This window comes from Seriola lalandi, unplaced genomic scaffold (assembly GCF_002814215.2).
Source record: "Seriola lalandi dorsalis isolate HSWRI2012SDOR001 ecotype SW California unplaced genomic scaffold, Sedor1 jcf7180002054921, whole genome shotgun sequence".
Taxonomy (NCBI): Eukaryota; Metazoa; Chordata; class Actinopteri; order Carangiformes; family Carangidae; genus Seriola; species Seriola lalandi.
Genome location: NW_019525473.1, coordinates 1,617,720 through 1,630,822, shown reverse-complemented (window position 1 = coordinate 1,630,822; position 13,103 = coordinate 1,617,720). Strand labels below are relative to the sequence as shown.

The 13,103-nt window shown below is 40.5% G+C and overlaps 1 protein-coding gene across 3 annotated transcripts in view; it reads left to right on the top strand.

The window, feature by feature from the left end:
- The window catches only part of LOC111673578 (glutamate receptor 2-like), an 80,920-nt gene that overhangs the window by 27,384 nt on the left and 40,433 nt on the right, over nucleotides 1–13,103 (top strand). For all 3 annotated transcript variants that reach the window (XM_023431381.2, XM_023431382.2, XM_023431379.2), the window contains exons 6-14: nucleotides 663–716; nucleotides 1,063–1,221; nucleotides 1,536–1,703; nucleotides 3,213–3,317; nucleotides 3,406–3,513; nucleotides 7,067–7,130; nucleotides 7,593–7,735; nucleotides 8,359–8,574; nucleotides 10,569–10,723. In XM_023431381.2, the coding sequence (XP_023287149.1) occupies nucleotides 663–716; nucleotides 1,063–1,221; nucleotides 1,536–1,703; nucleotides 3,213–3,317; nucleotides 3,406–3,513; nucleotides 7,067–7,130; nucleotides 7,593–7,735; nucleotides 8,359–8,574; nucleotides 10,569–10,723 (1,172 nt within the window). The remainder of the gene's footprint in view (nucleotides 1–662; nucleotides 717–1,062; nucleotides 1,222–1,535; nucleotides 1,704–3,212; nucleotides 3,318–3,405; nucleotides 3,514–7,066; nucleotides 7,131–7,592; nucleotides 7,736–8,358; nucleotides 8,575–10,568; nucleotides 10,724–13,103) is intronic.

Sequence of the window (13,103 nt, the reverse complement as noted above, 5' to 3'; positions counted from 1 at the left end):
TATTGTAAATTAGTGCATGAATTATCATTATGTTTCTTACTGAGTATTTTCGCTCTTCAGTCGGATGATGAACAAACTGTTATGAACATGTGATGCAGATAAAACAGTTAAAGTTAAAGTCAGACTGTTTCTGCTGCAGAGAGGAGAGAAAGAAAAGAGGAGAGGAGTAGTTGATGTCTGATGAGTCAGTCTGACTGACTAACAGTGTGTGGATCATTGTTGGTTTAGTTTTTATTTCCAGTTGGGGTCTCAGAGTCTCCTCATGTTATTCTGAGCTGCAGTGATGAAGAAGAGAGTAAGAGCTTCATTCCTGTCAGGAATCCTGTCGGATTAAAGAATCTGGACTTCAGTATCAGTTACCATGGTGATTCACCCTTGTAAGAAGTGAACCATCGTTGTAGGACTGAGTTAAACCTGAAGTTACTTCCATAACCTCAAATCCTGCTTTGTGGTACAGACCTCTTTCTTTGAGGGTGGAGAAACATTTCTTATTCTAATTAAAACATTAAAAATCCAGTTAAATATTTCATGTAATTATCAGCTTGTTTCCTGAGCTCATTAACATTCACATGTTTTTCACAGGACAGAAACTACAGACTGGGAGAAATGTTTTTATCAGCTTGTTGTTGCTGTTGTTCACACCTCGTCCTCTCTCCCACCAGGTCATCACTATAGGCAGACATGTGAAAGGATACCACTACATCATCGCCAACCTGGTGAGTCATGTGCTCTCACTTCTCATGTATAAATGACGACATGGTTAATAGGCATGTTGCTACATCAGGTGACAGGTTACGGTCATCAACCTGTGTTGGTTGTTGAGTAGTTGACCTGCCTCAGTCTGTCTAGCAGCAGGCCACACATCAAATCAAAGCACCACTGATGTTCCAGTAGCTGTGGTGATAGACACTGTTAACCATCACTTCTTCACTGTAACGTGTCTGTATACCAGCACACCTCCACTACAGGACCAGGATTCCGTTACTGACATGTTTTCATGACCTGCGCAGTCAGTTTGAAAGAAAAGGTCAAAGGTCATTTATTAAAATGTTGTTGTTGCAGGGTTTCGTAGATGGTGACCTCTCGAAGATCCAGTACGGAGGAGCGAATGTGTCTGGGTTCCAGATCGTAGACTTTGATGATCCTGTGGTGGCGAAGTTTGACCAGCGATGGGAGGCTCTGGAGGAGAAGGAGTACCCTGGAGCTGACTCACGGATCAGAGTAAGATCAGGATTAGTCAACGTTACTTCCTCATTGAAATGAGTTTAAGTTGCTCCAGGAAAGAATCAGTTCACCTGGAGCCAGTCCAAGGATCAGCGTAGCATAGTCATGCTAACACTGCGTTTAATAATCTAATCTTTGGAAAATTCATCATCTCTGTGGATCTGACTGTTGTCGGGCCATTTAACATGTCTTTGTGATAATGAGCTGTCAGAGAGACGGATGCACTTCAACACAGTCCTCTTAGAACTGAACCAGATCCTGAACCACAGCAGGTCCAGAATTTCTGAAGTGATGATGTGTCTGTGTCTCAGTATACCTCAGCTCTCACCTACGACGCCGTCCATGTGATGACTGAGGCCTTCCGCTTCCTTCACAAGCAGAGGATAGACATGAGTCGTCGTGGCAACAATGGGGACTGTCTGGCCAATCCAGCAGTGCCGTGGGCACAGGGGGTGGAGATTGAACGTGCCCTCAAACAGGTAACCACGGATTATTACACGGATTAAAACACAGATACTGTAAAACAAAGAACACTGCAAAACACCAAACGCTGTGAAAGGACAGTTCACATGTGCAGATTCAGTAGGTCCATGCACATGGGATGTTTTTAGTTTTAGAGTTTTTAGAGTTTTTAGTCCTGTTACACCTGAACTGGGGAACTCTGAATCTATGGCCTGAGGGAGGGCTTTAAAATGGAAGAATATGGGCCAGACTAGGGCCGAGGACCCTATTGCTATCTGGGAGGGGCTGGTTTGTGCGGTCCAATATGGATCTGGTCTTGTGAAGCACCTGTAGATTAAAGCAGCCACCTTTACATTGTGGCTCAAGTGTTTTGTGTTTTGTTATGTTAGGACAGATTCAGTATATATATAAAGTAACATAATTTTCCTGTCAGCAAACAACATTAAAACAACAAAACACACACACACACACACACACACACACACCTGCTGCAGGTCGCTGCCATGCCACTGACCTCAGCCCCTGCTGTACGCAGCCCTCTCCTCCAAATGTCTCCTTCAGTTCATTTTAAAGTTGTAACATTTTTCCTTTTCTTCACTGTCAGGAAGAAGTTGTTCTTGTGACAGTTTGTTGCATTGTGTCCATGTGTTGTTACGAATATGAATCTTGAGTTGTGTTGCAGTTCTCATACATGTTTCTGCTCATTTACCATTTTCATATTTACAGTGTTCACACTCTATAATTGTGACAGACAGAATTATGTTTAGGTTTTTCAAAATAAGGGAGTATTATATTAACGTTAAGAATTGTTTGCAGTTAAATCTGTGATGGATGCTGATCTAGTGAAGAACAGATCATTTATGGAAGGATAAGCAGAATATTAAGATAAAAAGAAGGAAACTGCCATACCTAAAACCCACTAATGTAACCACACACATGATTTTATATAGATCTATAGTGGGCGGGCAGTTTATTCAAATCTGGACACAGGAAGTTGTTATGGAAATATTGTAGGTGAAGAGAGGCTCTTGTTTGCCAGAAGAGCCAGAAGGTGTAGGCTTTATAAATATTCATATTCATATCTAGAACTGTCTGGAGCAGGATAAAAACACCCCTCAGATAAATTTAAAATTGTATATTGCAAGTCAGCCAGTGACCGAGATTTTATAAAAGCTACTTCGGATCCACTCATCCTGCTCCTACACACCTGCCTCACTAAATACATGTACAACAATATATTTAATATATCATATCAGATTTGATTGGGGATGAGTGATAAAGTCCTGGTGTTTCCGCAGTCCAGATCTTATTTACATCCACTGAGGCAGCAAAGTTTCCGTTGACATTTGTCATAATGATTAGGAGATTACTTATTAATACTTTCAACACTCATTTCAAGGTAAAAGGTGTGTGTGTGTGTGTGTGTGTGTGTGTGTGTGTGTGTGTGTGTGTGTGTGTGAGTATTATATGCCTGGCTGTATGTATGTTTGGTGAAACCCACTCCTTTTCTTTATTCTTATGTGTAGGTGCGTGTAGATGGTTTAACTGGGAACATTCAGTTTGACCAGTATGGGAAGAGAGTCAACTACTCTGTGACCGTCATGGAGCTGAAGAACAACGGACCTGTGAAGGTAACAACCTGTTTGTCATCATCAATATCATGATAGCATGTAGCTGTGTGTAGGTAAATAACCTGTGTGTGTGTGTGTGTGTTCATAGATCGGCTATTGGAATGAGGTGGATAAGATGGTGGTGACAAAGTCAGACCTGTACCCTAACGACACCATGGGAATGGAAAACAAGACGGTCATTGTTACAACTATACTGGTAATAAACACATGAACTTTGTCTCCATGACAACCAGTGTGAGAAAAAACACCCAATAATTTAGGCACAGAGCTCAGACAGGGGCAGCTACAATCTATTTCATTAAATTTCTCACTCTAATATCAGGTGGAGATTTCCACTGTGGACAACAAAGTTGTGTTGCTTGATTTATTAATTAGAATTTAGAAGTTTATTGTAAATTGTAAATGAAATCCAGGAACAGAATCACACAGGGATTGATTAAAGCTGGAGTAGGTAATCTGTTTCATAAAAAAATTTTGTGATATTTCTTTAAATTCTCTTAATATCCAGATAGCAATGAATAAACGAAATGCTCTGACAATAAACAGGAAAAAACACGTCCTCTGTAGCAACCTCAGTAGCGTGCCTTTGCGTACTCTGGCTGTGCGCTCGCGCTTACTGCTGCATGATTGAGCTGCTTCCGTGTCAGACAAGCAGCGGTCGCAGGTGAAGAAGAGGAAGAAGACGCACAGGAATGGCAGAAAGTTCAATCAGTTCCACCTAAGGCTTTGACTTCAACAGCAGCTTCAACAAGCCGAACAAGAGTCAACACTGACATGGCTTTTCAGCGATGGCGACAACTGAGGAGACAGAGCAGCTAAAAAGCGACGCAATGGTGGCTGTATTTCTATTACACAGGTAATTATCTTGTTTGTTTTGTTTTGGGAAGTGGGGGGGGCGGGGTTGTACTAACGTAGCTAGCTGCTTCATAAGCCGTTTCAGCTGTTTAATCATAAACCAACATATGTTTCATGTATTAGCCAAAGCTAATGTTAGATAACACTGGTTGTAAGCAACATCAGCAGAGGTGGAAAAAGTACAAAAATTTTGTATTCAAGTAAAAGTACCATTACTTTGATGAAATATTACTCAAGTAGAAGTAAAAGTACTCATCTGAAAATGTACTCAATAAAAGTAAAAAGTATTTCATTTGAAATGTACTTTAAGTAAAAGTTACTTAGTTACTTTCTTTGTGTGGGGTGTGAGGGTAGTAAAAATAGGACAAGGGGTCAGAAATCCAAAACTATTTTGTTTTTAATTAAAGAACAAGTGTAACAAATGTAAGTGCAAAAACAACAACTTCTTGTTCAGTTTAAGTAGCAACTTAAAGTTAGTTGTTTTGTAAAGTTAGTCACTGTTGGTTCTGGCCGTTGGTTTGCTGTCAATGGTTCTGGCGCGTAATTTTCCCCTGTAGGTTGAATTGTTATTTTTACTCAGTAGCGGATAGGATTTATAAAGTAACTAAGTACAATACTTGAGTAAAAACGTATTCAAGTAAAATACAAAATACCGATTTTAAATTATACTTAAAAAATACAAAATACACAAAAAAAGTATTCAATACAGTAACGTGAGTAAATGTATTTTGTTACTTTTCACCTCTGAACATCAGCTATGCTAGTAGACAGTGTAGCTAACAAGCCTATATGTTTGGTGATGTCTGCACTGTAGTTGTGAGTAGATGTGGTTTGACAGTATTTAGGTCTGTCATGGCTGCAAATGGGAGGTTTGTGGTTCTTTAGTTGTGAGAAAGACTCAACTTCACCACCTGTAAAAGACTGACTGATGAGACCACCACCCCCGCTCCACCTCCACCATTTCATCATTTTCTCTCCCACTGGTGAGTGCAACTTTATGTAATAGAGAAGCAGCTTAGCTCTTCAAACCTCTAAAAGTCAGGTCGTTAGCGACACATTTACAAACGTACAAAGTTTTTAAGAAGGTGTTATGAAAGTGTAATTTGCTTAGACCACTGTTATTGATATAAATGCATTCTTCTTTCATGAGTAGTCCTTTGTTTTACATACATGAGGGTGCTCCTCACAATATTGGTTCTAGCAGTTGAGCCCATTTCTCATATTAGAAAAATATTCTTGAATTTATTATTCGTGTACCTGTGTATGTGTATGTGTAATAAACACTGTCCATAACTGCTGCACTTAATGCATAAACCAACCCTCTCAAATAATTACTTTATACCCATAAAACCATCTTCCCCTCAGCAAAATAGCCTGAGACTTTATGTAGCAATAGTCCTGTGTTGTTATACGTCCTATAAAGAGATTCAGATCTAATCATCTAAATGTCATTTTTGTAGAGATGATGGCTAATTGTGAAATTTTTTCTAGGAAGGACAGTCGCTGTCAAAGCAGATGAAGATTGCCACAGCACCCACATGATGTCACATGCAGAGCCTGGCCTGTCAGCCAACACTCACCTCTGCTTATAATCAACAGTAAATATATTGTGTGTGGTAATGATATATTTTGTATATATCTTATATTTCAGTAATATTATATTTCATATATTTATGTCCATAAAAATAAAACAAGTTACATACCACATTGGTTCACTTATTTTTTGTGTAGCATACAAAGAGATAAATGAAACATCGTCATTGACTATGCTGTATGTGAAAGGAAAAGGAATGTATCATTTAAAAAAATTTTATGGTCACATATTTTTCCAGACACAGCAACTAGTGATACCAACTGTGATCCTGCCCTAGTGCTCTGTATTGTTACACAACAAACTGTCTGTAAGCTGCATAGCTGAACTGCTGGGTGATCTCCCCCGGATCATCAGCCACTGCCCAGATGTCATTCCAGATGTGTCTGTCAATGTGCAGGACTCGCTCCTGCATAATACAGTACCATTCAAAAGTTTGGTTGTTTACATTCATTATGGTAATCATATATGTTTTCTTACTTGTAAATGAGCCATTCCGTATTGGGATATTATGACACTCACCGCTACATTACACTCCTTTCCACTTTCTCTCATCCACTCGAGCAGTGTGCGTTAGGGGAGTGGCCTTGGAGGGATGCCTGAAGGGAGTTTTTTGGTCTGATACTTTAAAAATCTAGCTAACTCAGGTTAACATCTCCCAGATTACCTACTCCAGCTTTAATGCAAAGGCTGTTTTTTCTGCAATAAAGTAAAATAAATAAAGATGGACGTAGCCTCTGTGACATCACCCACAGGTTTCTGAAGAGTGGTTTTGAAGCTCAGAGTGAGCTGCCCTACTGTCGCCATCTTGGCAGTGTCTGACTCTGCCCTTAACTCAGAGATAATCAAAAAATGGACAAAGAGGTGATGTGTAGAGCTGAGACTTTGGTGCGGCCGGTTTACGGCCATCATATGCTCACCCACCTGTCACTCAAAGAGGCCATGCCCTCCATTCTCCATAAGCCTTAATAAAATGTAAACAGGTGAGTTATATAAACAGTTGTTGAAGGAGGAAATTAGCTCCAGAGACCAAAATTGTTTTTTGTACCAGGCTGTAAACATGTTTATTTCTGCTGTAAAGTTGGACATTTTAACATGGGAGTCTATAGGGATTGACTCACTGTTGGAGCCAGACTCTAGTGGCCATTAGAGGAACTGCAGGTTTTGGTTCTTCAGTGATGGCTTCATTTTTCAGCCTCGGAGTTTGATGCTGGATTTTCTGCACCTTTAAAGACAGACCCATGTCAATCAGGAATAACTATGGTAAATTAATGTGTGTGTGTGTGTGTGTGTGTGTGTGTAGGAAGCCCCCTATGTCATGCTGAAGAAAAATGCTGAGCTGTTTCAAGACAATGACCGTTATGAAGGTATGTCTACTGTACTGTGTGTGTGTGTGTGTTTAATGATGCTCAGTGTATACTTGTTTTATACTTGTGATAAAAGACTGATCACCATCACAGCCAGGAGTTCTTGGTGGAACCTGCCGATTAATCTTTACAGTTGTTCTGATTCTGACACTAGATTCAGAAACACCTCTGATAATGATGTCCCAAGCTGTTTGATCCAAATAAGAGTTTCCACTGTAAAAATAAAAAGAGAGAAAGACATTCTATCATTCATGTATTTATACGTTTTACAAAGAGTTTAACCTGAGTCACACTGACAGTAATCAGATCACATCCACAGTCAGTAGAATACAGCTGAAACATTGGTATTGGATCAGAACATTTCTTATATTGCAGTATTCAGTGTTCCATACTGTATTCTGTCTAACACTGCTGTTGTGTGTGTGTGTGTGTGTGCACCCGTTATTTTTGGACTGATGCTAGGTTACTGCGTTGACTTGGCTGCGGAGATTGCAAAGCACTGTGGTATACGCTACCAGCTAAGGATTGTGGGAGATGGCAAATACGGAGCTAGAGACGCAGAGACGAAGATCTGGAATGGTATGGTTGGAGAGCTGGTGTATGGGGTAAGATTTAAGACATGCACACACAGTAACATGGCTTATTCCATTTGAGCGGCAAGATTGTTTACTCTGCAGATGATTAGTTGCAAAAAATACTACGAATGAGGAACAGCAAAGACAGTCACAGTGTTAAAATACAGAATTTAACTGAACAACATGGTCAGTGCATTCACACACTTCAGACCATGTGCTTTGGATCATTAAAAAATAGAGCGCTTGAACTCATCTCTACTTTTACGTTTCCTCCTGATGTCCACACTGAGAATTTTTAGATTTAAACTCATCTCTTCTTCTACATTTCCTCCTGTCGTTAACACAACTCCAGAGTTTTCAGCCCACCCAACATTTGCTTAACACAAAACAACCAGGTCAGTGTGCAGGTCAGCAATGAAAAGAGAGCATAGATATGAGGCAGGAGAGCTGTGCACTTGTTGAATGAAAGAAGAAGAGGGTGCAACAGAGAGCATGGGGCAGCTGCTGGCTTCCTGCTGAGTGTGACATAGATTTATACAACAATCAGTTCCCCAGTTCGAGTTGTCTGGTTCTTGCGTTTCTGTCCAACAGCTGACTACTGCACGAGGAGACCGCTGTCCAACCCTCTCCCTTTGTCTGTGTCTCTCCAACAGAAAGCAGACATTGCAGTTGCTCCCCTGACGATCACGCTCGTCCGTGAGGAGGTGATCGATTTCTCCAAACCCTTCATGTCTCTGGGAATCTCCATCATGATCAAAAAGCCACAGAAATCCAAACCTGGAGTCTTCTCCTTTCTGGACCCGCTGGCCTATGAAATCTGGATGTGCATTGTCTTTGCCTATATAGGAGTTAGCGTTGTACTCTTTCTGGTAAGTGCTGTCTGTTTACGTGTATAAATGTGTTTTGTTCTCACCGGTACTAAACTGTCACCGTCAGCTGTAAGCGTCTGGACCTGTGTTACATACAACACCCCGAGAACACGTTTTAATGTAGACCTGCACTCAGGGCTCTCAGGAGTTCACCTCCATCTAATGACTGTACATTCATAGAGAAAAGTCAAACGTTTAAGTGACAGGGAGTCATTCATTGTCTATGTCAACCAGCGTCTCTTGGCGGCAGAGAGAAGCAGACTTACCTGCAGTTCTGGAGTAGCAGGTGAACTTGTGGAAGCCATTGCCCTGATAAACCTTTGTCTGTGCTCCTGCTCACTGATGAGATGTTGCCCTGTGTGGAGGAGGCTCACCACTGATCTTTGAGCCTGGTGTGTGTGTGTTCTCCTGTCAGGTGGCTCTACACACTGTGTGTTTCCAGTCTATCACAGTTAGTTACGTGTGTAAAACAAAAGAAAATACACCAAAAAGGTCGAGGTTACGTTCATAACGTGTATAGCACAACTTTATAGGGGCTATTTGTAAGTTTTGCTATTGCTACATAGCTAATGTTAGCATTACCAGCTGTTTTTACTTGCCAGCCAGTCTAAAAGAAACATTATGTGTTCAGCATCAAACTTCAGTTCTTTACTCACCAACAGCTGTATCCAGAGTTGGAAAGAAACATCAGTGTTAACTCTAGTTTTGCTTCTATTTCTTCTACTAAAGTTAGCATGCTAACCAGCTAGCTTTTTGATACTGAGTCACTGTAGCCTTCAGTCTGAAGAAGTCTGATAGTCTGATAACTTCTTGTGTTGAAAACAAAAAGATGGCTGAAGCTTTTGGTGAGACTGGTAAGTAAAAAGCTGTTAATGCTAACATTAGCTATGTAGCAATAGCAAAATTTACAGATATCTCCTTTGATGCTAGCAGTTACATGGTGTGTATAGCTGTATTGATTAATAGATGGAGTAAATGGGTGTGAGACAGATGTGACTGTGTAGACAAACCTTTTGTCCTGTTTATCTGTGAGCTCAGCAGCTGTTACCGTTTTCTCCACTGGGACATTTTTAGTTGGTGTAACCACACTGAGTAAACTGTGGAAAAAGCAATACAGTGGCCTCGAGTTAAGATCTTTTTAATTTTGTTAAATTGCTGTTTCACAAAAAAAAAAATGGTCAGGACTGAACATTAGCTGTCAACTTACAATTATTTAAAAACAACATTAACTGATTTTATAGTGTGACAGAGAGTTTTTCTTGAAACATACAATCTGCATACATAGTGGAGCAGATAAATATTAATCTTTCAAATGTGGATACAAGCACCAAAATTGGTATGTTTATCCTTCTGGGATAAATCTACTTGAATCTAATGTTATGTTTTTGACTCTGATTATGTCAAATTCACAATTGTTACATTTTTTCAGAGTTATATTTGTAATTTCTAATTTGTAATGTAAAAAATTAGTAAAACATTATGTAATTGCAAACCATTTGTTATTAATGAACAAATAATTGCGGCAAGTTTAGTACTTTTGTCCACATATGAAAGATTTCCCTGAGTCATCTGCTGCACTAACAGTTCAATCAAATGTGTGGGTTTTACAGTTGCAGTTTTCAGGCTGTTACTGATGTGTGCTACATGTACACCAGACAGTTTTAATGTAAAGATATAAAATTGGACAACGTGTCACCCACCACATCGGAAAAGGTACTCTGTCTTTGTGAAGGTTGGTCCACAGTCTCACACACCTGGCTCATTGCTCCAGGTGTCATGCCTGACTGTCACGCTGCCTGTAGAGGTACAACATGTGACTCAACATGTTCATGGTGCCTGTGTATTCAACCTTTGCTTTTGTCAGTACAAAATCCTGCATGTGTGCTTCCCCTGTATGATAGTCAACACCTCTCTTCCAAAGTAAGACTGTGTTTTCATTCAAATCCAGTGCAATAGGGAAAATCGAACCAATAAATGCTATTATCATCCTGTAGGTATCCAGATTCAGCCCCTATGAGTGGACTTTAGAGGAGCCGGAGGACGGAGCGTTGCCCCTAACAACCGAGTCCACTAATGAGTTTGGGATCTTTAACTCCCTCTGGTTCTCTTTGGGCGCTTTCATGCGACAAGGTTGTGACATCTCACCAAGGTTGGTACGACATGTTCCTGTAGCTTGAATCACTTCCTGGTCTGTTCTGTTAATGTATTTTCTCCACAGCTGTTGTCCACCCTGTCAGAGTCAAGGCAGTACATATGGATACAGGACTGCACTGAGAGGTTTCTATATGAGGGTACCAGAGTGTTAGATATTCTCCATGTCATTATGAAAAGTTAAGTAATCCAGGAAGCAGAATATCAAATGCAAAATACAGAAGCAAAAAAGCTTAGTGAATCAACCTCTGAATCACCCAGTTTTAACTGGTCATAAATCTGATCTAATCTTCATCTAAGTCTTCAGCTCAGTCCACAGCATCTCTACTGGATAAAGGTCTGGGCTCTAACTGTGGACCACTCCAGAAGGTGGATTTTCTTTGATGTTCCAAAACACTTTAAGTTAAGAGTTTCCTTAAAGTCTGAGTTAGGGTTTCCTAAAGATAAAAAGTTGCACAAAACACCTCAAGTCTTGTCCATAAGATTTCCTCAAAATATTCACTGAACTATTTAAGTGATTCTTTAAGTACTAGGAGACACCCTTAACGATGAGGTATTGATTTTACATCACAGATTTGACCTGCAGTCAGTTTAGGATTTGACGGCTATCTAGAGTTGGATCACTCTATTTTTCTGCAGTTTAATGATTTCTCTGTGGTTACATGCCACGTGATCTTTCTGGCCAGGTATAATCGAGGTATTTTATGTCCGCAGACTGCTCACAATCAATGGTCTCCATGGAAACAGCTAAATTTTAACGCTGTAAAATCTCTTTCAATGCTGCAAATGCCTTAACGTCTTTCCTTAACTAAGGAAACCTTTTATGAGATTCTGTGCAGGGGCGCTTCGATGGCTCACCTGGTAGAGTGTCTACCATTAAGGCTCAGTCCTAACCGCATCAGCCCGGGTTCAAATCTGACATGTGGCCCTTTGATGCATGTCATTCCTTTTCTCTCTGCCCAACTTTCCTGCCTCTCTCTCACTGTATCAAGAATAAAGGCATAAAAAGCTAGAAAACTTAAAAATGACTTAAAAAGAAAACAGAGATTCTGTGCAACACCCTTAATTAATTCCCTCAGCTAAGGAGAGATTAAACCTTAAGTGTAGAAAAACGTATGGTGTTTTGTGCAACCGACCTCTGGCTCACATTAGCTGATGTCTGTGTGTTCTGTAGAAGTCAGTGTCTCTAAACCACACCTCCAATCTGGTTTCACTGACTGACTCCAGGTCTGATAACTCCTGACTCCAGCTAGCTTCTGTTCATGTCATTAGTCTGTTGCAGCTACACTGTGAATGTTTGATCAAGAACAACACAATGATTGTTGTTGTTAGTTTAATAAATTGTGTTTGTTAATTGTTGTAACTTGGATGAAGAGCTGATTCTATTTAAGGGTAAATTTATTAATACACTCAGGTGATTCCAAAGGTTCACTGATGCTTTCTTGTCACTGTGGCTGTAAACTGTGTATACATGATGGTAGAGCCACAGCTTCTGACTGTAACGTTTCCTGGTGACATGCTGACGATATACAGACAAACTGATGCAGACACAGTGCAGTGGGGATTTATTGTTATTTGGTGAGAGCTTCGAGCGATGAACAAACCGGGTGTCTTTTACACTGAACATATGTGCCAGTATCCCTGCAGAAACAGCCGACCTCTCGACTTCATAACATCATTAAGCTAGCGATAAAACCGCCACAGGTTACTTCCTGTTCCTTACACTTCAAAATAAAAGCACTCCCTGTCAACACTGTTCACCATAATACTAAATCATTACCATTACTAACTGACTAATTCAAGCAAACATTTTATTGTAACTTTAATTGTATGAAGTTACACAAGCTACTGAGGATCCTGGCTCTGTGTTAGCATAGCTACATATGAGCTGTGTCCCAGTTCGTGGACCACATCCTTCAGAGGCTGTGTTCAAAGACAGAATGTGTCACAGCAGCGTGACTAGACTGTCCCATTTCAAAGACATCATCAGATCTGTCTTTCTTTTCCTGGACAACAAAGACAACAATAGGTTTGGATAGATAGAGCAATAGATTCATTGCTCTCCGGTAATGAAAGCAAACAACACCGACAGAGAGCCAGAGGATTACACCGTTGAATGGGGCCTTAAAACCTCAAGTTTATGTGGGAAAAAAAGCTATGTGTTTTCAAGGTTGCTAGGTGAAAGGAGCTGAACTTTGTAAGGGCGGGAACAGCTGGTGACACAAAGCGAATATCCTTAGTAGACCAGACGTCTCATTTCAGTTCGGCCTTCGAAAGTGTGGCCCTACGTAGCTGTTGTAGACTGTGTTCCCTGAAGGATGCAGCCCCTGAATCGGGACACAGCCTCTGTGTCCTGAGACCAGAGGAAACTCCCACAA